The sequence below is a fragment of the Anomaloglossus baeobatrachus genome, chromosome 6, assembly GCF_048569485.1.
Source record: "Anomaloglossus baeobatrachus isolate aAnoBae1 chromosome 6, aAnoBae1.hap1, whole genome shotgun sequence".
Classification (NCBI taxonomy): Eukaryota; Metazoa; Chordata; class Amphibia; order Anura; family Aromobatidae; genus Anomaloglossus; species Anomaloglossus baeobatrachus.
Genome location: NC_134358.1, coordinates 8,488,172 through 8,512,592, shown reverse-complemented (window position 1 = coordinate 8,512,592; position 24,421 = coordinate 8,488,172). Strand labels below are relative to the sequence as shown.

At 48.7% G+C, this 24,421-nt stretch overlaps 2 protein-coding genes and 1 long non-coding RNA gene across 3 annotated transcripts in view; all 3 read left to right on the top strand.

The window, feature by feature from the left end:
- Positions 1–21,632, top strand: part of LOC142316922 (uncharacterized) — an 89,523-nt gene extending 67,891 nt beyond the window's left edge. Inside the window, exon 7 of the mRNA XM_075352700.1 lies at positions 19,885–21,632. Within this exon, the coding sequence (XP_075208815.1) occupies positions 19,885–20,817 (933 nt within the window). The 3' untranslated portion in view covers positions 20,818–21,632. The remainder of the gene's footprint in view (positions 1–19,884) is intronic.
- The window catches only part of LOC142316918 (uncharacterized), a 275,040-nt gene that overhangs the window by 67,957 nt on the left and 182,662 nt on the right, over positions 1–24,421 (top strand). The window lies entirely within an intron of this gene.
- On the top strand, positions 4,227–10,041 carry LOC142316923 (uncharacterized). The gene is made up of 3 exons (XR_012754638.1): positions 4,227–4,314; positions 6,753–6,871; positions 9,891–10,041. It is a non-coding gene; the product is annotated as an uncharacterized LOC142316923 (long non-coding RNA).

Here is a 24,421-nt window from a genome sequence, read left to right as displayed (position 1 = left end):
TTATGCCACTAACCGATAACCCGGGGTTTTTACCGGGAGCGTCATCTAATAATTTCCTGGGAAGCACGAAACTGACTCCTTTAAGATTAAATCGGGTGGCTCCGGGCGGGTCTCTCATCTCACTCCTGGAGATAGTGGAGGGCCGGAATTTCAAACTGCGATTTAACTTTGAGTATGCTCAACTCAAGCATTTCCTAACCTCTCAGGACACTACCAGGGCTCTTTCCCTACCCCAAACTCCTTTTGAAAACCTTTGCACTGGGCCTTCCGACACGCGTCATGCAATATCAAGGGTGTACAAGCTTATGACTAGTGCAGCAGAGGGGTCGCTTCCTCGCTTTTGTAGAGCTTGGGAGTTGGAACTCAACCAAACGATTCCCAGGAATCTATGGGAGCGTTGTTTCCGCCTGACCCACAGGTCGGTAGTTGCCACTAGGATGCAAGAAACCAGCTATAAAATACTTTCCAGGTGGTACAGGGTACCGGCGTCTCTTCATGCGTGGTGCCCCGAAATACCGGACACGTGCTGGCGTTGCGGGGCCTCAGGAGGCACCATGTCTCACATCTGGTGGCACTGCCCGGGCTTGTCGATCTTTTGGAACAAAGTACTGGTAGCCATAAAAGAGGTTACAGGGATCGTAGTACCCAGACGCCCGGAGGCAGCTTTACTGTATATCTTTAACGTACCAGAAAAGGTTTTTAAAAAATCTATCTTGGGTCACCTTCTTCAGGCCGCCAAGACAGTGGTCCCACGGCGATGGAAAGAATCTACCCCCCCGACATTTGATGAGTGGGTAACAGAGGTAAATGTGATCCATCGCATGGAGATGGTGATGGCCCAATCACGAGGGCAAACAGTGGAGACAGCCACTAAGTGGTTCCAGTGGGAGTCTTTCCTGTCCAGTGAGAAATTTCCTGAACTAATTTAATCTCCGGATCGGGGGCACCCTGGCTTTTTCTCTTCTAGACAGTACACACCATCCTCTCGACAAATTTTAGCTCAATAGATGAGGTATCAGCCCCGGTCGCCCCACCCTGCTTTCTATCTCTCCCCGCTTTCCTCTGACTTACCTCTCCTTCTTTGGATTCTGTGACTACCACTCAACTTAATCTCTTCGTCTTGTTACATTATCATCTAAGGTTTTAAATGTTTACCCAGGTATTATTTCTTCTATCCATAGAATATCACGAAGCCTGCGAAGGCATGGTATAGCAGTGACTTGGGATTTCTGATTTGTATCATTTGGTACAATATGGTTGTATGTTTTAATTTTGTAATTCCTTTGAAACTTAATAAAATCTTAAATTGGAAAAAAGAAACATGTGAAGCACTGGCTCCCCCTCGCTGTATGGGCTCCTCCATACCCCTGAGTGATGATTCACCTCCAGAATGCCTCCTCCCCCTCCGGTAATGGGGGCTGCCCCGAGAAAGGGTCTCTGGGGAAAGTGGTGTAAATATTCTCTCTCGGAGGCGTCTGTCCACACGTATAGCCAAGGACACGGCGGCCTCCAAGGACTCGGGTTTCAGAAATCAAGGCAGCCTTCAACATTTCTAAAAGGCCCTGACAGAATTGGCCCCTGAGGGCCGGGTCCATCCACTTGGTGTCGGCTGCCCCCGAAATTCTGAACAAGTCTAGGTCCACATTTCCGTTGTTTTGCATCAGTCACATTCATTACTTGACGCTTGTGACTGATGCGTTATACAACGGATGACAAGAATTGGAATTCATTGTCATCATAAAGCGGATTCCGTTGTAAAACGAGAGAGATCTGCTGATCGCTCACAGAAGCCGCCCTCAGGGTGATCAGCTGATCGCTCACACCAGCCGGCCGCCGGGTGATCAGCTGATCGCTCACACCAGCCAGTCGCCGGGAGATCAGCTGATCGCTCACACCAGCCGGCCGCCGGGAGATCAGCTGATCGCTCACAGAAGCCGGCCGCCGGGAGATCAGCTGATCGCTCACAGAAGCCGGCCGCCAGGAGATCAGCTGAACGCTCACAGAAGCTGGCCGCCGGGAGATCAGCTGATCGCTCACAGAAGCTGGCCGCCGGGTGATCAGCTGATCGCTCACAGAAGCCGCCCTCAGGGTGATCAGCTGATCGCTCACAGAAGCCTGCCGCCGGGTGATCAGCTGAACGCTCACAGAAGCCGGCTGCTGGGTGATCAGCTGATCGCTCACAGAAGCCGGTGCCGGGAAATCAGCTGATCGCTCACACCAACCGGCCGCCGGGTGATCAGCTGATCGCTCACAGAAGCCGGCCGCCGGGTGATCAGCTGATCGCTCACAGAAGGCGGCCGCCGGGAGATCAGCTGATCGCTCACAGAGGCCGGCCGCCGGGTGATCAGCCGATCGCTCACAGAAGCCGGCCGCTGGGTGATCAGCTGATCGCTCACACCAGCTGGCCGCCGGGAGATCAGCTGATCGCTCACACCAGCCGGCCGCCGGGAGATCAGCTGATCGCTCACAGAAGCCGGCCGCTGGGAGATCAGCTGAACGCTCACAGAAGCTGGCCGCCGGGTGATCAGCTGATTGCTCACAGAAGCCGGCTGCCGGGTGATCAGCTGAACGCTCACAGAAGCCGGCCGCCGGGTGATCAGCTGATCGCTCACAGAAGCCGGCCGCCGGGTGATCAGCTGAACGCTCACAGAAGGCGGCCGCCGGGAGATCAGCTGATCACTCTCATTAGCTGGCCGCCGGGTGATCAGCTGATAGCTCACAGAAGCCGGCCGCCGGGTGATCAGCTGAACCGCTCACAGAAGCCGGCCGCCGGGTGATCAGCTGAACCGCTCACAGAAGCCGGCCGCCGGGTGATCAGCTGATCACTCTCATTAGCCGGCTGCCAGGTGATCAGCTGATCGCTCACCGAAGCCGGCCGCCGGGTGATCAGCTGATCACTCTCATTAGCCGGCCGCCAGGTGATCGGCTGATCGTTCGGCCGCCGAGAGCATGCGCAGCAGAATCAAAAGGATTCCGCTGCTCAAAAAACGCTACACTCTGTGTTCCTGCCGCCCGATGGTCAGTCGTTCCACGACTGATCAGTCGGGCGGAGGATGCAACAGAAGAGCATCAGTCACAATCCGCCGCTCATATAAGTCAATGGGAACAACGGAATCCGCCAAACGGATTGCGTTATCAGAGCCGCTGATTGTGACTGATCCAAAACAACGGAAATATGAACCTAGCCTTAAGGCCGCTTTACAAACTGCGATATCGGTACCGATATCGCCAAAGTGCGTACCTGCCCCCATCGGTTGTGCGACACGGGCATATCGCTGCCCGTGTCGCACAACATTGCCCGGACCCGTCACACGGACTTACCTGCCCTGTGACGTCGCGGTGACCGGTGAACCGCCTCCTTTCTAAGGGGGTGGTTCGTTCAGTGTCACAGCGACGTCACAGCAGCGTCACTGAACCGCCGCCCAATGGAAGCGGAGGGGCGGAGATGAGCGGCTGGAACCTCCCACCCACCTCCTTCCTTCCGCATAGCGGCCGGGAGGCAGGTAAGGGGAGCTTCCTCGTTCCTGCGGCGTCACACGGAGCGATCTGTGCTGCTGCAGTAACGATATTAGAGAATGGACCCTCATGTCACCGATGAGCGATTTTGCACGTTTTTGCAACGATGCAAAATCGCTCATTGGTGTCACACGCAACGAGATCGCTAAAGTGACCGGATGTGCGTCACAAATTCCGTGACCCCAACGACTCCGCATTAGCGATGTCGCAGCGTGTAAAGCCCGCTTAAGTCTCCGTTGTCTGATCAGACGCCGCTCATCATCTGCCGGTCACCTCCTCTACAGCCGTCTCCACGGTTACTGCAAGGTCAGCCGGAGCCCAGGATCCTTCACATCGTTAGAACTACAGCTCCCAGCATGCCCTGCCAGGCCGTGATGTCACTGCACAGTATGGAGAGGATTAAAGCGAGAACTACAAGTCCCATCGTGTCCAGGCTGTTATCACACATTACATGGAGGTGACATACAGGAAAGAACTACAACTCCCAGCATGCAATCTATTCTGTGATATCAGAAGACGACACAGAAGAAACACAACTCCCAGCATCCTCTGCTCTGTATGGAAGAAGGGCCACTGACTCCATCACATCGCCACACAGCACAAGCTCCGCCCCCGCAGGTCACATGGTCACTCAGCATCACAGGTCCTTCCTCTGAAACTACAATATCTACTATTGAGCTCCGCCCCAGTCACGTGACTGATCACATGGTAATGACGTCATCGCAGGTCCTTAAGCTATTTAGAGTACAAGCTGCAGATCAGAAAGAAAACTACAGAAAAAGAAAAGAGGAAGAAAAGGTGATGGTGGGGGGCACTGGGGATACACGGGGGCTGTGGGGGGCACTGGGGATACACGGGGGCTGTGGGGGGCACTGGGGATACACGGGGGCTGTGGGGGGCACTGGGGATACACGGGGGCTGTGGGGGGCACTGGGGATACACGGGGGCTGTGGGGGGCACTGGGGATACACGGGGGCTGTGGGGGGCACTGGGGATACACGAGGGCTGTGGGGGGCACTGGGGATACACGGGGGCTGTGGGGGGCACTGGGGATACACGGGGGCTGTGGGGGGCACTGGAGATACACGGGGGGCTGTGGGGGGCACTGTGGATACACGGGGGCTGTGGGGGGCACTGGGGATACACGGGGGCTGTGGGGGGCACTGGGGATACACGGGGGCTGTGGGGGGCACTGTGGATACACGGGGGCTGTGGGGGGCACTGGGGATACACGGGGGCTGTGGGGGGCACTGGGGATACACGGGGGCTGTGGGGGGCACTGGGGATACACGGGGGCTGTGGGGGGCACTGGGGATACACGGGGGCTGTGGGGGGCACTGGGGATACACGGAGCTGTGGGGGGCACTGGAGATACACGAGGGCTGTGGGGGGCACTGGAGATACACGGGGGGCTGTGGGGGGCACTGTGGATACACGGGGGGCTGTGGGGGGCACTGTGGATACACGGGGGCTGTGGGGGGCACTGGGGATACACGAGGGCTGTGGGGGGCACTGGGGATACATGGGGGGGCTGTGGGGGGCACTGTGGATACACGAGGGCTGTGGGGGGCACTGGGGATACATGGGGGGGCTGTGGGAGGCACTGTGGATACACGGGGGCTGTGGGGGGCACTGGGGATACACGAGGGCTGTGGGGGGCACTGTGGATACACGGGGGCTGTGGGAGGCACTGTGGATACACGGGGGCTGTGGGAGGCACTGGGGATACCCGGGGGCTGTGGGAGGCACTGGGGATACACGGGGGCTGTGGGGGGCACTGGGGATACACGGGGGCTGTGGGGGGCACTGGGGATACACGAGGGCTATGGGGGGCACTGGAGATACACGGGGGCTGTGGGGGGCACTGGGGATACACGGGGGCTGTGGGGGGCACTGGGGATACATGGGGGGGCTGTGGGGGGCACTGGGGATACATGGGGGGGCTGTGGGGTGTTAGTGGTGTGGGGGCCACTGGGGATACATGGGGGGGGGCTGTGGGGTGTTAGTGGTGTGGGGGGCACTAGGGATACATGGGGGGGGCTGTGGGGTGTTAGTGGTGTGGGGGGCACTGGGGATACATGGGGGGGGGCTGTGGGGTGTTAGTGGTGTGGGGGCCACTGGGGATACATGGGGGGGGCTGTGGGGTGTTAGTGGTGTGGGGGGCACTGGGGATACATGGGGGGGGGCTGTGGGGTGTTAGTGGTGTGGGGGGCACTGGGGATACATGGGGGGGGGGGGGCTGTGGGGTGTTAGTGGTGTGGAGGCACTGGGGATACATGGGGGCACTGGAGATACATGGGGGCTGTGGGGGGCACTGGAGATACGTGGGGGGGCTGTGGGGGGCACTGGGGATACACGGGGGCTGTGGGGGGCACTGGAGATACACGGGGGCTGTGGGGTGTTAGTGGTGTGGGGGGCTGTGGGGTGTTAGTGGTGTGGGGGGCTGTGGGGTGTTAGTGGTGTGGGGGGCACTGGGGATACATGGGGGGCTGTGGGGTGTTAGTGGTGTGGGGGCACTGGGGATACATGGGGGGCTGTGGGGTGTTAGTGGTGTGGGGTCACTGGGGATACATGGGGGGGCTGTGGGGTGTTAGTGGTGTGGGGGGCACTGGGGATACATGGGGGGCTGTGGGGTGTTAGTGGTGTGGAGGGCACTGGGGATACATGGGGGCACTGGAGATACATGGGGGCTGTGGGGGGCACTGGAGATACGTGGGGGGGCTGTGGGGGGCACTGGGGATACACGGGGGCTGTGGGGGGCACTGGAGATACACGGGGGCTGTGGGGTGTTAGTGGTGTGGGGGGCTGTGGGGTGTTAGTGGTGTGGGGGGCTGTGGGGTGTTAGTGGTGTGGGGGGCACTGGGGATACATGGGGGGCTGTGGGGTGTTAGTGGTGTGGGGGCACTGGGGATACATGGGGGGCTGTGGGGTGTTAGTGGTGTGGGGTCACTGGGGATACATGGGGGGGCTGTGGGGTGTTAGTGGTGTGGGGGGCACTGGGGATACATGGGGGGGCTGTGGGGTGTTAGTGGTGTGGGGGGCACTGGGGATACATGGGGGGCTGTGGGGTGTTAGTGGTGTGGGGGCACTGGGGATACATGGGGGGCTGTGGGGTGATGTTTCTTTGAGTTGTCTCTTTTTCTTTCCCCTCCCCCTTAGCTCTGAAATGCTGGGACATTATACAGGACCGGCACTGGAGGATTCTGGGTACTGACACTATCGTTGTGTGTTGTCAGGTTCCTGTAAGGTGTCAGGACGTCTCCATCTATTTCTCTGGAGTGGGAGTATCTGGAAGGACGGGAGGATCTGTATGAGGAGGAGATGATGGAGAGCGCCCCGTGTCCTTCATCGCAGGGTGAGAGGAGACTTGTATACAGGGACCGCGCTCGGGGCCGACGTCTCGTTATGTTATTTATGGTGGAATTAGTTTTCTGTGGAGCAGAATTTATCGCACAGACATAAGTCTCCAGACGTTTTGGGGCCCGGTGTCTCCGGACGCTCGGGACCCGGTGTCTCCGGACGCTCTGGGGGCCTGGTGTCTCCGGACGTTCTGGGGGCCCGGTGTCTCCGGACGCTCTGGGGGCCCGGTGTCTCCGGACGCTCTGGGGGCCCGGTGTCTCCGGACGCTCTGGGGGCCCGGTGTCTCCGGACGTTCTGGGGGCCCGGTGTCTCCGCACGTTCTGGGGCCCCGGTGGCAGATTATCCATTAGTGGCAGATTATCCGGACATACAGGATAGCAGATATCGTGTCGTGTGACGTTTCGGTCCGGTTTGGATCTTTCTCAGATTTCGGCCGTTATCTTACACCGGAGTCGCCGGTTTGTGCAGTTTGATAATTTATTTATTTTTAAATCTGATTATTTTTATTAAACATTTTGTACATACAAATGTAAGACAAACACCGTATACACACAGAATAAACCCCCCCCAACACATTACAACCAGTGTCACCGCGGGTCCTTTATGGTCCGACATACTGTATATATAATATATGCTAAAAAAAATATAAGTGATTAAAAACAGGGACAAAAACTAACAGTGTAAAGCTTTGAGAGCATGGAAGTAAAAGCTTTCGGGCGGTTAATACTAGGGTGCAAGTAAGCAAGCGAACCAAAATTTTGTGTTCCCTCCAGGACAGGGGCTCACAATTTGTTAGGGAATAGCACCAGTGAGATTATATTAAAATTTAACCTTTATTTTATTCCTTAAAACACACAAAAAGCAATATTAAAAAACCAAAGGTTTGACCATGCAGGTCACAAATCACACACTGCCCAGAGCTGTATATAAAGCTCAAAAAGGGCCACAGATACGTCCCTTGTGCAAGATAGACAATGGGACAATTAAATCATGTGTTGAGAGCTGGTTAACAGTATCAGTGGATAGCACATAGTCATAACGACAATAGTTCCATTATGCTCAGATCAGAGTCATAAAATGACACAGGCAAAAGGATATATATTTTTCCTTCACTGAAGGTACGAAAAATACATATAAACACCTATTGGCTGTAATCAACACACAAAATAGGCAAAAAACAGGGAAGATCTCACCCATTCAGATGATCTTCTGTTGCTTATCACAGCATCTCTTGCTGACAGGGCCAAGATGGGGCTTGGATTCCAGGTTGATGTAACTCACCCTAAACCCCATTGACTCCCGTCCTAACAAGGACGGTCCACAACTGAACCTATTATTGTCCTTGTGTAAAGCAGCCCCACATGCTTCCCGACGCGTTTCGTCACGTTTTAGTGACTCCTCAGGGGACCAAACATGGGTTAAAAGTATCAGGGCCAGTGAAGGTGTAATGCCTGCAAGGTCCACACACACCAAATGCTGCAAAAAAACAGCAGCATTTGGTGTGTGTGGACCTTGCAGGCATTACACCTTCACTGGCCCTGATACTTTTAACCCATGTTTGGTCCCCTGAGGAGTCACTAAAACGTGACGAAACGCGTCGGGAAGCATGTGGGGCTGCTTTACACAAGGACAATAATAGGTTCAGTTGTGGACCGTCCTTGTTAGGACGGGAGTCAATGGGGTTTAGGGTGAGTTACATCAACCTGGAATCCAAGCCCCATCTTGGCCCTGTCAGCAAGAGATGCTGTGATAAGCAACAGAAGATCATCTGAATGGGTGAGATCTTCCCTGTTTTTTGCCTATTTTGTGTGTTGATTACAGCCAATAGGTGTTTATATGTATTTTTCGTACCTTCAGTGAAGGAAAAATATATATCCTTTTGCCTGTGTCATTTTATGACTCTGATCTGAGCATAATGGAACTATTGTCGTTATGACTATGTGCTATCCACTGATACTGTTAACCAGCTCTCAACACATGATTTAGTTGTCCCATTGTCTATCTTGCCCAAGGGACGTATCTGTGGCCCTTTTTGAGCTTTATATACAGCTCTGGGCAGTGTGTGAATTGTGACCTGCATGGTCAAACCTTTGGTTTTTTAATATTGCTTTTTGTGTGTTTTAAGGAATAAAATAAAGGTTAAATTTAATATAATCTCACTGGTGCTATTCCTTAATACTAGGGTGGAGTAAGTGATGAACATGGTCATGAAACCTTTTTGTAAAGTGGGAAATCGGAGGGCGACAATTAGGAACATAAGGGGAATTATGGAAGCCTGGGAAGCGGGTGTTCTAGAAGTGACACTTGGATGGAAACCCGCGGTGTTGTGGAAAGGGCTCCAGATTTTATCACATTTTCTGAAAGCCTTTCCATTAATACTCTCCTTTCTCCAGCCGTATAGTACTATTGACTCTATTAATAAACTCCTCCACCATCGGGGGGAGACCGCTTCCAATGCGAGGCAATGGTTTTCCGTGCTATGTACTGAGCTCTAGCCATACCGATCACAAGCGGGTCCTCTTCAGTAGTATCCGGTATAACACCCAACACACAGACCTTTGGATCAGGGGTGAGTCTTATTCCATACACCCATGCTAAGAGATCCTGAACATTGGTAGTGACATCTTTTAGTTGTTTTCCACAATGTATCGGTCGATGTTCCTCGCGGGGGCAGTGGAGGAATCGGGGCCTTTATCGGGTTATTCTCCGCTGCCCCCGATACAGATAACGCTGCCGGATTATCAGGATACGGAACAGTTAATATATTTAATGGTTGAAGAGATCAATGTCAATGTGAATCTTTTTATCACAAAACTAAGTAATGAGGGATCATTGGTCTCCTGATATGTGACGCCCTGTACAGTAATGGACGTTCTGAGGCCATCGTCAGATCTTCAGGGCGGGTCTGACTATATGAGGCTGGAGATAGCCCTGGATCAGGAGGTGATGAGACGCATGTGATACATGGACAGGTCTCCAGCCGCTAAGGTTCTGTCACTATATGTCTCCCACAGATGGAGAAAGAAACCCACCAGAGAGATGTCCCCGTCCTCTGTATCCCCAGGACCGTCCAGAGGAGAAGCACAGCGTCCCGGAGAATCACCAGGACCGTCCAGAGGAGAAGCACAGCGTCCCGGAGAATCACCAGGACCGTCCAGAGGAGAAGCACAGCGTCCCGGAGAATCCCCAGGACCGTCCAGAGGAGAAGCACAGCGTCCCGGAGAATCCCCAGGACTGTCCAGAGGAGAAGCACAGCGTCCCGGAGAATCCCCAGGACCGTCCAGAGGAGAAGCACAGCGTCCCGGAGAATCCCCAGGACCGTCCAGAGGAGAAGCACAGCGTCCCGGAGAATCCCCAGGACCGTCCAGAGGAGAAGCACAGCGTCCCGGAGAATCCCCAGGACCGTCCAGAGGAGAAGCACAGCGTCCCGGAGAATCACCAGGACCGTCCAGAGGAGAAGCACAGCGTCCCGGAGAATCACCAGGTAGATGGTGCTGAGCTCTACATAATGTCTGTATGGGGGTTTTTGGGTCCATAACAACACATAAGGGCTGTAATTCAGACACATTGGGGGGTTTCCAAGCATGAACCTCCTTTTTATGGACATGCCACAGCATCTCAATCAGGTTAAGGTCTGGACTTAGAATAGGACACACATGTCTTGCTCATGCGAGTGGTGTTCATACATAAAGCACCCGAGCTTCTTTTTTTTTTTTTTTTTGTTTTGTAAAGTTTGTGTTTGGTACTAACACCAAACCTCGCGTTCGCTCATCTCTGGTCACGGAGAGACGGATGGATGTTCTCCTTCAGGATTTTTTTGGTAGACAGCAAAATTCATTGTTCCATTTACCACAGCAAGTCTTCCAGGTCCTGAAGCAGCAGAACAGCCCCCGACCATCAACTCCCACCACCATATTTTGATATGTTCCATATTTTGATGATGTTCCTTTCTTGAAACGCTGTATTACTTCTACGCCAGATTTAATGGGACTTTCACCTTCCAAAACGTTCAGCTTTTGTCAGTCTAGAGTATTCTCCCAAAAGTTGGGAATCGTCAAGATGTTTTCTGACAAAATTCAGATGAACCTTTTATGTATTTTTTTGTTCAGCAGTGGTTTTAGTCTGGGAGCTCTGCCATGTCGGCCATTTTTGCCCGGTCTCTATCTTATGGTAAAGTCATGAACATTGACCTTAACTGAGGCAAATGAGGCCTGCAGTTCTTTGGATGTTGTTGTTGGGTCTTTTGTGACCCCCTTTGACGGGTTATCGCTGCACTCTTGGGGTAATTTTGGTTGGCTAGCAGATGTTTGGGTTCGGCGGGTCCAGCTGGACTTCAAGAAAAAGATGTTTCGGGACCGGACTTGAACCTGAACAGCTTCCCGGACGCCAAACACCATATAATCTATGGGGAGCCAAACATTGTGCTGTAATATGGTTGCAGAAAGGGGGGTTAGTGCAGGACAGTTATACTCACTGAGTCTCCCGCGCTTCTGTAATACTGCTTCCGTGTCCGCTCATTAACCCTCGTACATATTCACTGCTTCCCTGTCACGGATGTGTCATATGTGACACAGTCATGGGTTTTTGGGTCGTAGACGGTCACTGAGATTGGCAGCAGAGAACACTCCCTGACCTTCTATTGTTCCTGCTTGCCACCTCAGCTTGAATGAACTGAAAATATCACCAGCACAGTCCATAGCAAGGAAGGGGTATTTAAACACCGGGAATACTGATAATCAGCAGCTGGGTGGAAGGCGAGCTCCTGCTGGGTCCAAAAGGAGGGAGATGAATCCAGCAGTAAAGCAGCTACCTATACCAATGAATACTGACCGCAGGATGGAAAGGCAGGGAGCATTCTGTGCTGCCAATCGGTGACCTGCGACCCAAAAACACATGACTGTCACGGGTGTGTCAGGGGACACAGTCATGTGGGCTCCAGCCCCTTGCCGTGAGCTTATCTTGACTGTATAAAAAGAAGAGAGACCCTATACAGCTTTTTTTTTAATTATTTATATATATAAAAAACAAAAACAGCGTGCGGCCTTACTCAATTTTGATACTCAGCAAGGATATTGCAGACAACTGGGTTCTGGTATTCTCAGGCTGGGGAGGCACATGGTTATTAGGCCCCTGTAGCCTAAAAATAGCAGCCTGCACCCACCCAGAATTGTGGCATCTATTAGATGTGACAATCCCGGCACTTTACCCAACTCATCCCAACTGCCCTAGTGCAGTGGCAATCGGGGTAATAAGGGGTTAATGAGACTGACTGTGTGCGGGGGCAGCAGTGAATATGAGGGTCAATGAGCAGACCGGACCCGGAAGTAGTGTTACAGCTGTGCGGGAGACTTGGTAAGCATAATGCTCTTGCTTTATTCCTTATTTTCTTTCTTTTTACTTTTTTTTTTTTTTTTACTTTTTCTTCTTATCCCGAACAGTAACACGGAGACTACCCTGGAAGTCTGTTTTCAGAGTCCGTGCATGGACACTTGATATCCGGTACGGACCCTGATCTTTACAGTTCAGGTTCGCTGAACAAAACCAAAAGAAATGTAGCCAATAGATAACACGTTAATAAAATATAATATTTTATTGAGGATCATAATAAAAACAATAAAAAGCAAGGATCGTAATGAATAAAGTGCCGAAGCACCACAAGACTCAGCAAGTGGATTGCAAACAGCCAAATATTCATTTAAAGATATAAATATGTATCACGTCCCAATTATCTGCTCCCAAAGATGGGTGTAACAATAAATTTAAATGGATGTGATTTACAGAGGAGCCATATGATTTTAAATAACTGCATAGAGCTCAAAAGCAACAATCACAGGCAAAAACGAGGGGAAAATACCACAAGAAATCCCATCATAGGGGTAAAGCTTTGTGACTCCTAAAGCTTTAGACACGGCTTTATAACCTTTTCCGCACTGATAGATCTCAATTACTTTGTTTCCCATTTGTTCCTGATTTTCTTTGGATTGCGGCATGATGTTTAGCTTTTGAGGATCTTTTTGTTCTACTTCACTTTATTAGGCAGGTCCTATTTAAGTGATTTCTGACTTGAAAACACTCTCATAATCTCTCATGGTACTGTGAACGTTTTACGCAGATGTGGAAAGGTTAAGCTTCTAAAAATGAAAGCTATTGTCCCTTCTATCAATTAGCAAAACGTGAATGCACAAAAGAGAAATGTAAATATTCTCGGTATTCGGTGACCGCCCATCGCCTCCATCTTCAGTATTTGGTGACTGCCCATCGCCTCCATCTTCAGTATTTGGTGACTGCCCATTGCCTCCATCTTCAGTATTTGGGGACTGCCCGTCGTCTCTGTCCTCTGTACTCGATGACCACCCGTCATCTGCATCCTCGTTATTTGATGACCACTCGTCGTCTCCATCCTCGATATTCTGGGACCACCTGTCCCCTCCATCACTTCTTCTTGTCATTTGTAGACAAGATATAGAGCAATTCCATACCCCTTGGAGAACTGACCCTAGTTCTGCATTGTATGAGGCTTGTGCAGATCCTTCTCTTTCTTGATCCTAGACAGACGGGATAATGTGAGATAATTGCTCTGTGGAGCCCGAGCATCATCTCCTTAACCTGTGTGCAAGGGAAGAGAAGAAGTGACGGAGCCGACGGTTGGTCACTGACTCCTATTGACTGAGGCAGCGGTCAGCCACCGAATTCCGAAGACTAAGGGACAGTCATTGAATACCAAGGACAGAGGCGACAGGTGGGCACGGAATAACGAGGACGGATGCGATGGGTGGTCATTGAATACCGAGGATGTAGGCGACAAGTGGTCACAGAATAACAAGGACTTAGGCGACGGGTGCTCACCGAATCTCAAGGACTGAGGTGTCGGTTGATCATCAAATCCCGAGGACTGAGGCTGCAGGCGGTCACTGAATCCCGAAAACGGAGACGACAGGTATTACCGAATATTAAAGGGATTTACATTTCTTCTTTGTTCATTAACTTTTTGTAATTTGGTAATTAATAAAAATAAACTATTAAAGCCCCCTCCAGCTGCAGAGCTTCTGTAGCACGTCACTGTATGAAGCTTTTTACTGTGAAGCATTTTTCCACTCCTGCCTAAAACCTTTGCACAGCGCTGTTATACTTTGTATTGGGAGAAAAATGTCATTAATTGAGATGATGCCAATAATATAGTTATTGATTTATTCTTTCATTATGTCAAGAAAAAGGTCTTTGTAAGGAAAAAAAAAAAATGGTACAATATACAGGGGATCGGGGATTGTCAGTCATTAAGAGGTAATATGACTCCCCGGTTTGGGAAACAGATGGACATTTGTCCATCTTTTAAATTTTGGCCAAACCAAGTTGAGGTGATCAGTCCTACCCGGCCGAAGGCAAACCTTTATTTAAGAAGAAGGTGACTCAGTTGCAGACCTCTTCCATTACACTCATGTCGACACGTTTGGTTTCTCCATCTTTCGGCCATATTGTCCTCACGTGTTACACTTGGTCTATCAGGGGGAAGATCTGACTTTTATTAAAGTGGAGGTTAAAGAAGAATCTGAGGAGGTGACGATCGATGCCCCGAGTGTGACCGGAGTGGAAGAGGAGATTAGTGCGGATGATTCCACAGGTGTGTAACTGCGCAGTGGTGTAACTAGAGTCTGATGGGCCCCGGTGCAGAGTTTGAGCCTTGACCCCTCCCCCCCCCCCCACATTTCGTCAGATGTATGGGCCATTGTAGCATTCTAAATATTGTCAAGACATACAAGTTGCGTCCCCTCACCCTTCATTGTGTAATGTCCCCATCATATACTAATGTCCGCCATCCTGGGCCACTTCCGGGTAAATATGTCTCCCATCCTGGTATATGTCCACATCATGGCCTCATTCTTGTGTATGACCCCATCATGGCTATATCCTGGTATATATGGCTCCATCCTGGTATATGTGTCCACTATCATGACCCCATCCTGGTATACACTACAGTACAAATGTTTGAGCTCACCCAAACAATTTTGTCCTTTCCATGAATAATCCTACTTTTATTTATAAATGAGTTGCATAATGAATAGAAAATATCGTGCAGACAGTGACGAGGTAGAAATAATGATTTTTACATGAAATAATAATTTTCTCCTCACACTTGGCTTTCGGCACAGAATGCTGCTTTGCACAATTCCAGCTTTGCAGACCTTTGGCATTCTAGGTGTTAATTTGCGGAGGTAATCTGGAGATATTTCGCCCCATGCTTCCCCCTCCACAAGTTGGATTGGCTTGATGGGCACTTTTTGGCACCATACGGTCAAGCTGCTCCCACAACAGCTCTATAGGGTTAAGATCTGGTGACTGGGCCCCTCCATTACATATAGATACCAGCTGTCGGCTTCTCCCCTAAATAGTTCATGCATAATTTGGAGGTGGCTTTGGGTCATTGTCCTGTTGTAGGATGAAATTGGCTCCAATCAAGCGCTGGCCACAGGGTATGGCATGGCATTATAAAATGGAGTGATAGCATTCCTTATTCAAAATCTCCCACTTTACCATCACCAAAGCAACCGCAGACCATCACATGACCTCCACCATGCTTGACAGAAGGTGTCAGGCATCTTCCAGCATCTTTTCAGTAGCTCTGCGTCTCACAAATGTTCTTCTGTGTGATCCTTGCAACTCAAACTTCGATTCGTCTGTCCATAACACTTTTTTCCAATCTTCCTCTGTCCAATGTCTGTGTTCTTTGCCCATATTAATCTTCTCCTTCTATTAGCCAGTCTCAGATATGGCTTTTTCTTTGCCCCTCTGCCCTGAAGGCCGGCATCCCGGAGTCGCCTCTTCACTGTAGACAGTGACACTGGTGTTTTGCGGGTGCTATGTAATGAAGCTGCAGTTGAGGACCTGTGAGGTGTGGATTTCTCACACTAGAGACTGTAATGCACTGGTCTTGTTGCTCAGTTGTGCAGCGCGGCCTCCACTTATCTCTACTCTGGTTACAGCCTGTTTGTGCTCTCCTCAGTTGTACAGCGCGGCCTCCACTTCTCTCTACTCTGGTTACAGCCTGTTTGTGCTCTCCTCTGAAGGGAGTAGTGCACACTGTTGTAGGAAATCTTCAGTTTATTGGCAATTTCTTGCATGGAATATCCTTCATTTGTAAGAACAAGAATAGACTGTCGAGTTTCACATGAAAGTTCTCTTTTTCTGGCCATTTTGCAAGTTTAATAGAACCAACAAATGTAATGCTCCAGATTCTCAACTAGCTCAAAGGAAGGTCAGTTTTATAGCTTCTCTAATCAGCAAAACTGTTTTCAGCTGTGTTAACATAATTGCACAAGGTTTTTCAAGGGATTTCTAAACATCCATTAGCCTTCTAACACAGCAAACACAATGTACCATTAGACACTGGAGTGGTGGTTGTTGGAAATGGGCCTCTATACACCTATGTAGATATCTCATTCAAAACCAGACGTTTGCAGCGAGAATAGTCATTTACCACATTAACAATGTATAGAGTGGATTTCTGTTTATTTTAATGTTAGTGTCATTGAAAAAAAAAAAGTGCTTTTACTTTCAAAAATAAGGAAATATCTAAATTACCCAAAACTTTTAAACTGTAGTGTGTATATATATCCCCATCATGACACCCCGTCCTGGTATATGACCCCGATCATGGGTGTAGCGTGGTATATACGGCTCATCCTGGTATATAGCCCCCCCCACCTCGACACACACACACACACACACACACACACACACACACACACACACACACACACACACACTGTACTCACCTACTATACACACCTACCCTGAGCTCCCCCCGACGTCCCCCGTAGGACACTGGCAACTGACCAGCATGTCAGCGCTGCAGCACATGAGGTCAGTGTCATGCGCAGCCACTTCCAGCACCGGCAGCTGTCAGCATTTTCTCTGCTCCCCATGCCCAGGACTGTGTGCGTGAGGAGCAATGACATGTCTTTGTGCTGTGATGTATTTCAGCTTGATGCGCTCCCTCCGACACACATCCATCTAAATCAGGGGCTTAGGGCAGGCGAGACCCCCACTCCCCCGGGCCCAGTCGCAGTTGTGTTGTAGCTGTTCTGTTTTGTCACAAGTCAGCTTATGGGATCAGCAGTGAGGTCCTCTGAATTAGGCCTCTTCAGACCTAATCAAGATCGAGCGCTCGGAGAACAAGACCTGCATCCATGTGGGCATGATCAATTTTCTGTTTATTTAACCAAAGTACAGTTTATTTATACCATTTACAGATCAATGTGATATTGCAAAAAAAAGCTTCTAGCTGGACTTTACAAGTTGCTCATATGACCTTTAAGTTTTAGCAAAACAAAAATGTAGAGTCATGCATATGAGATAAGAAGAAGATAAGAAGAACATTTAGAGACAATAATAATCCTTGAGCCTGTCTCTTATTCCGAAGGCTCCATGTTTATGAACTACCATCAGATATACTTACTAATAACAATAAAATATCTTTAATGAAGAAAGAGAGAAACTATTAACCCTTCTATATCAGTTGCGATCTCTGTGACCACGATAGTTTTGCGCAACTCTGGTTTGGTAAGGTGGGTTCCTCCATAGTGTTAATATATGGTTACATTTTGTGCACTGATGCTCTGGACCCAAAGAAGCTGTAAATGCCTATAGCAAATCTCTCCAAGATATTAAATGGAACCCGTCATGTCAAAGACTTGGAATGAGATTCTTTTAGTAATGAAAATTTTTTATCTTATTTCTCTTCAAAATATTATTGTATTAACCCCAGTTAGAAGGGAAATGTTGCATTCTGGGTGTAGAGCGGTCTGAGTCTGCTATGATCAGTCATCTCTTGCTCCCTCACTATACCCAGCGATCACCTGACTGCGGTGTATGGAGGAGGAGGACGTGCCGTCATATACAGTGTATACAGCAGTGGAGCAGGCACAGGCGGTGGGGTCTCCTGCTATCTCTGACACCCATATCCCCCGCTCCTGCTCCCTCACTATACCCAGCGATCACCTGACTGCGGTGTATGGAGGAGGACGTGCCGTCATATATAGTGTATACAGCAGTGGAGCAGGCACAGGCGGTGGGGTCTCCTGCTATCTCTGACACCCATATCCCCCGCTCCTGCTCCCTCACTATACCCAGCGATCACCTGACTGCGGTGTATGGAGGAGGAGGAAGTGCCGTCATATATAGTGTATACAGCAGTGGAGCAGGCACAGGCGGTGGGGTCTCCTGCTATCTCTGACACCCATATCCCCCGCTCCTGCTCCCTCACTATACCCAGTGATCACCTGACTGCGGTGTATGGAGGAGGACGTGCTGTCATATACAGTGTATACAGCAGTGGAGCAGGCACAGGCGGTGGGGTCTCCGGCTATCTCTGACACCCATATCCTCCGCTCCTGCTCCCTCACTATACCCAGCGATCACCTGACTGCGGTGTATGGAGGAGGAGGACGTGCCGTCATATACAGTGTATACAGCAGTGGAGCAGGCACAGGCGGTGGGGTCTCCTGCTATCTCTGACACCCATATCCTCCGCTCCTGCTCCCTCACTATACCCAGCGATCACCTGACTGCGGTGTATGGAGGAGGAGGACGTGCTGTCATATATAGTGTATACAGCAGTGGAGCAGGCACAGGCGGTGGGGTCTCCTGCTGTCTCTGACACCCATATCCTCCGCACCTTCTCCCTCACTATACCCAGCGATCACCTGACTGCGGTGTATGGAGGAGGAGGACGTGCCGTCATATATAGTGTATACAGCAGTGGAGCAGGCACAGGCGGTGGGGTCTCCGGCTATCTCTGACACCCATATCCCCCGCTCCTGCTCCCTCACTATACCCAGCGATCACCTGACTGCGGTGTATGGAGGAGGACGTGCTATCATATATAGTGTATACAGCAGTGGAGCAGGCACGGGCGGTGGGGTCTCCTGCTATCTCTGACACCCATATCCTCCGCACCTGCTCCCTCACTATACCCAGCGATCACCTGACTGCGGTGTATGGAGGAGGAGGACGTGCTGTCATATATAGTGTATACAGCAGTGGAGCAGGCACAGGCGGTGGGGTCTCCTGCTGTCTCTGACACCCATATCCTCCGCACCTTCTCCCTCACTATACCCAGCGATCACCTGACTGCGGTGTATGGAGGAGGAGGACGTGCTGTCATGGTCTCCTAATATACTGTATACAGCAGTGGAGAAGGCACAGATGGTAAAAAACCCCTTTTGTGCCTTTTCTGAGGGGTCTCCTGCTATCTCTGACACCCATATCCCCCGCTCCTGCAGTCACACGATTGCATGCAGCTGCGCTCCTATGCGGTGATGTTCTGGAACGTCACTGAACAGTAGGAGCGGGACCGCCCGGATGAATGTCCATGAGTGGTCTGGAAGCCGTGAATGGAATTGTCCACTATTGGACATCCCCTTATATGTCATAATCTACTGCAGAAAACAAAAATGTATGCTTACCTGTTAGATCATCACTACTCCTCCACTCTGTGCCACGTGTCCCCTAACAATGTCACATTACCGCTGCAGCTAATCAACAGCTGAACATTCACAATTATATCTGAGCTGAACAACAGTTTCTTTTCTTTTGCTCAAACGTAATTGTGAAAGCTTTAACCAATCAGCAGCCTCTGATTGCTTGCAGCGGTCACGAGACTGGCAAGGGATAACAGGGCTCGGAGTGAGGGAGGAAAGGTAATTCAGGAGGTAAGCATATGTTTATTTGATTTTACATTGATAGAATTAATAAATGGTTCTCCAATAATAGATGATACTCTTAATTTGATTGTATAAGTTTGTCTCTTTTGACTGTTTAATTATATTTGACAAATATTTTACCTTAACAGAAAACACCAGTGAAGATTCGAAGGAAATCATTGTGTTATCACTAAATTACAAAGTAGAAGATGAAGATCTTATGCAGTGCTCCTCAGAAGCTCACAGTAATGAGAATTCCTCTACCTATGAAGAATGTTCTCCTGCTCAATCAAGAGAGCCTACGGTAAAGAAACCGTACACCTGCTCAAAATGTGGGAAGTGCTTTACAGCTAAATCACGTTTTGTTACACATGAGAGAAGTCACACAGGAGAGAAGCCGTACTCCTGTTCTGAATGTGGAAAGTATTTTTCAACAAAATCAAATCTTGTTAGTCATCAGAAAATTCACACAGGAGAAAATCTATTTTCATGTGCAGAATGTGGAAAGTGCTATACAAATAGATCAAATCTTGTTATACATGAGAGAAGCCACACAGGAGAGAAGCCGTACTCCTGTTCTGAATGTGGGAAGTTGTTTTCAACAAAATCAGTTTTTGTTAGTCATCAGAAAATTCACACAGGAGAAAATCTATGTTCATGTGCAGAATGTGGAAAGTGCTATAGAAATAGATCAAATCTTGTTATACATGAAAGAAGCCACACAGGAGAGAAGCCGTATTTCTGTTCTGAATGTGGGAAATGTTTTATAACTAAATCTTCTCTCATTAAACATGAGAGAGCTCACACAGGAGAGAAGCCATTTTCATGTTCTGAATGTGGGAATTATTTTACAAATAAATTTAATCTGGTCACACATCAGAAAATTCACACAGGAGAGAAGCCATATTCATGTTCGGAATGTGGAAAATGCTTTACAAGTAAATCAAATCTTATTTTACATAAGAAAACGCACACAGGAGCTAAGCCGTTTTCCTGCTCACGATGTGAAAAATGTTTTGTAGTTAAATCAAATCTTATTAGGCATGAGAGAACGCACACAGGAGAGAAGCCGTATTCGTGTTCACTATGTGGGAAATGCTTTACTGGTAAACAAGGTCTTGAAAAACATGAAAGAATTCATAGAGAGAAGCCATATTCATGTTCACTCTGTGGGAAGTGCTTTATAGATCGCTCAGGTCTTAATAAACATAAAGAAAGTCACACAGTAGAGAACCCACTCTGATTTATTTGTGGAAATGTTTTACAAATAAATCACAACATTTCAGAGAATTTACATAGATAAAATATATTCTTTTTGGGATGGGAGAAAGTTGATAAGCAAAACCTATTTAAGTAGAATTAATCTCGATCTGCCACATGCCTAATTTATAATTCCCGAAGTTCAGCTGTAACCAAGATTCTTGGAGAAAATAATTTTGCCCATAAAGAGGAGCCTTGTTTAGTTTGTAAACAATGAGGCTGAAATGTCACCGCTGAGGCTCACAATCTAAATCTAAAATGTCTTTGCAGTGTGGGAGAAAACTGTGGTACTTGTAGGCAACCCACAAAACGAGCTTATAGACTCTTTACAGATGGTGTTTTTTGTGTAATTTTTAACCCAGGAGTCCTATGCTACATTGCTAACCACTGAGCCGCTGTAGTCCTAAAATCATCTACACGGCAAGAGAATCTAGAAATGGTGAATAGTACGGAAGTGGAAGCAAAATATACTGACAAGTGATCAATAATTCATGGTGTATTGAAAGGTTTTAGTTTGACAACGCATTTTGGATTTGACCAAACTCCTTTTTCAGGTATAAATAACTGCAAACAACCATTGACCGTTAATACTAAACAACGGAGACATAATATGGCAATAACATCCTCTATTCAGGTGTATAGTAAACTCTTCCATTGAAGTTTCACTGAGCGATGTAGATAGTGGCCCAAAAGATTCATAAAAAAGTTCTATTTTAAAAACTATAGAAATATTTATCCCATGTTAGAGTTATAAGATGTTCAAGAAAATGTTTTAATAAAGATATTTATTAATGTGTAGAGGAGAGAAATATTCAGTCTGACTATAGATACAGTAAACAGATTAGAGAAGGTCTATCATTTCGTTCTACTTCTGACGTAGATTTGATTTTTTTTTTTTTGACTATTCTTACGTTGACTTGATTTTGTGATTATTTATAAGAAAACTATTAATAATAAGAACATCACTGGCAAACTTTAGCTTCAAATGAAAATATTACTGTACGTCTGATACTAACCCACCACAACATGATGACGTTCGGGCTGAGTCGTCCTTTTATCTTTTACATCACAAAGGTTGCTCTTTAAAGACTTTCTATAATTTTGTTTTAAAAGACATAAAGGGATGAAACGTAAATCTATGAGAGAAGATTTTACTAATCATGAACAAAGAGCCCTTTTTTCTTTGAAAAACGATCAGTTTGTGATGCGAGCTGCCGATAAATGTGATTGTGGACTGTTCTGCAAATATGAAAGAAGCTGCTTGAATTCCAGCTGATGCATCATAAAATGTATATATTGAATATTAAAATAAAAGTTTTTATGCAGTTGTGGCTTCTTAATAAACAGGAAGTTGATTAACATCACTGTATAATTTCTGAAATGCTGTCCATTACTTCTCATTTATCACATATTGTTTTATTTCTTCAACGGTTTATGGATTGTCCTTATATTTAAGTGAGAAATTCAACAAATTCTCTGTTCCTCCCAAATGCACACTCCTTACATTAGATATTGGTTCTTTTTTCCCCCCAATATTGACCACACTTTGGGATTAATGACAACTATCGTATTTCCTCGAAAATAAGACCTAGCAGGCGTTTTCTGCAAGGCCTAAATATAAGACAACCCCCGAAAATAAGCACCAGGTTCCAGTTCAATAATGAAGTGTCCATAAAGCTAAAAAAGTTAAAGATAATGCAGGCCACTTCATTATAGAAAGCAGACACCCCCAAAAGACAGAAGAGAGAAAACCCTGCAATCATACCAGACAAGGACCTGTGGCGTAACACACATCAGATCATACACTCTCACCACATCCTATGATATCGATTGCTTCTTGACCGTTTAAGGACCTGTGACGCTGTGCACTGTGCAGTGGAGCTTCCAGGACCTGCGGATGGAACTATCATAGAGACAAGAGAGTCCACTGCTGGCTGGAAGTGATGAGTGTGCGTGCGAGATTGTATGTGCGATATGTGGTGTGAATATGCAATCTGGTGTGTGTGTGGGGGTGTGATCTGATGTGTGAGTCGGCCAGAAGCAGGGGAGGATGGTGTGGAGCATACCTGCTAGGAGCACCTGCCGGAAATCACAGGGGGACCTGCATTTTTGGGGCTGTAAACTTACCCCAAACCATGTCTCCCCGAAAATAAGCCCTCCTCCAAAAATAAGGCATAGTGCTTTTTTCGGGGCAAAAAAAAATAAATATATAACACAGTGTCTTATTTTCAGGGAAAAATTTTCCCAGCGTACGGCACAACTGCAAACACTTACCAAGACTTGGCCGTCCATCTAAACTGACATCCCCAGCAAGGAGAGCACCAATTAGAAAAAAAAGCCAAGAGGCTCATGGTCACTGCAGGAGCCACAGAGATCACAGCTCAGGAGGAGAATCTGTCCACAGGACAACTATTAGGCTGGGGTCACACTTGCGTATGACTTGCACAAGTGCAATGTGAGAAGATCTCGCATTGCACTCGGCCCCATGTAAGACAATGCTGCAGCTCAGATCTGTGAGTTTTTCCTCAGCCCTAAATGGACTGGGGAAAAAAAAAAATCGCAGCATGTTGTGATTGTCTGCGAGAACCGTGTCTCTCGCACCCATACAAGTCTATGGGTGCGAGAAAACCATCGGACTGCACTCGGATGTTATCCAAGTGCAGTGCGATATACGCACAGGCTGACAATGGAGGAGATGTGGGGATTAACCATCCCTCTCTGCAGTGCACGGCCTCTCCTTTGCAGCTGTGACCCGATCGCAAGATCGAGTCACAGTCGCATGACACTCTGCTCACACTCGCAGCAGAGCCTGAGCTGGGAGTCATTAGCATATTGCATCCATTGCTCTCGCATCGGCTGCCATATGCTAATGTGACTCCAGCCTTAAGGGGGTGTTACACGCAGCGATATCGCTAGTGAAACCACCCGCCCCCGTCGTTCGTGCGTCACGGGCAAGTCGCTGCCCGTGGCGCACAATATCATTAGGAGCCGTCACACGGACTTACCCGCCTAGCAGTGTCGCTGTTGCCAGCAAACCGCCTCCTTTCTAAGGGGGCGGTTCGTGCGGCTTCACAGCGGCGTCACTAAGTGGCCGACAAATAGAAGCAGAGGGGCGGAGATGAGCGGGACGTAACATCCCGCCCACCTCCATCCTTCCGCATTGCCGGCGGCCGCAGGTAAGCTGCAGTTCGTCGTTCCCGAGGTGTCACAAGTAGCGATGTGTGCTGCCTCGGGAACAATGAACAACCTGCGTGCTCAACAATCAACGATTTTTTTAAAAAGGAATGACGTGTTAACGATGGACAATTTGGTGAGTATTTTCCATCGTTAACGGTCGTTCGTGCATGTCACACGCAACAACGTCGCTAACGATGCCGGATGTGCATAACGGAATCCGTGACCCCGGCGATATATCGTTAGATATGTCGCTGTGTGTGACGGGGCCTTTAGTCGTAGACTCCACAAATCTGCCCTTTATGGAAGAGTGGTAAAAAGAAAGACATCTTTGAAAGCAAAGCCATAAGTCCCATTTGTAGTTTGCAAAAAGTCATATAGGGGACATAGTGAGCATGTGGAAGAAGATGCTT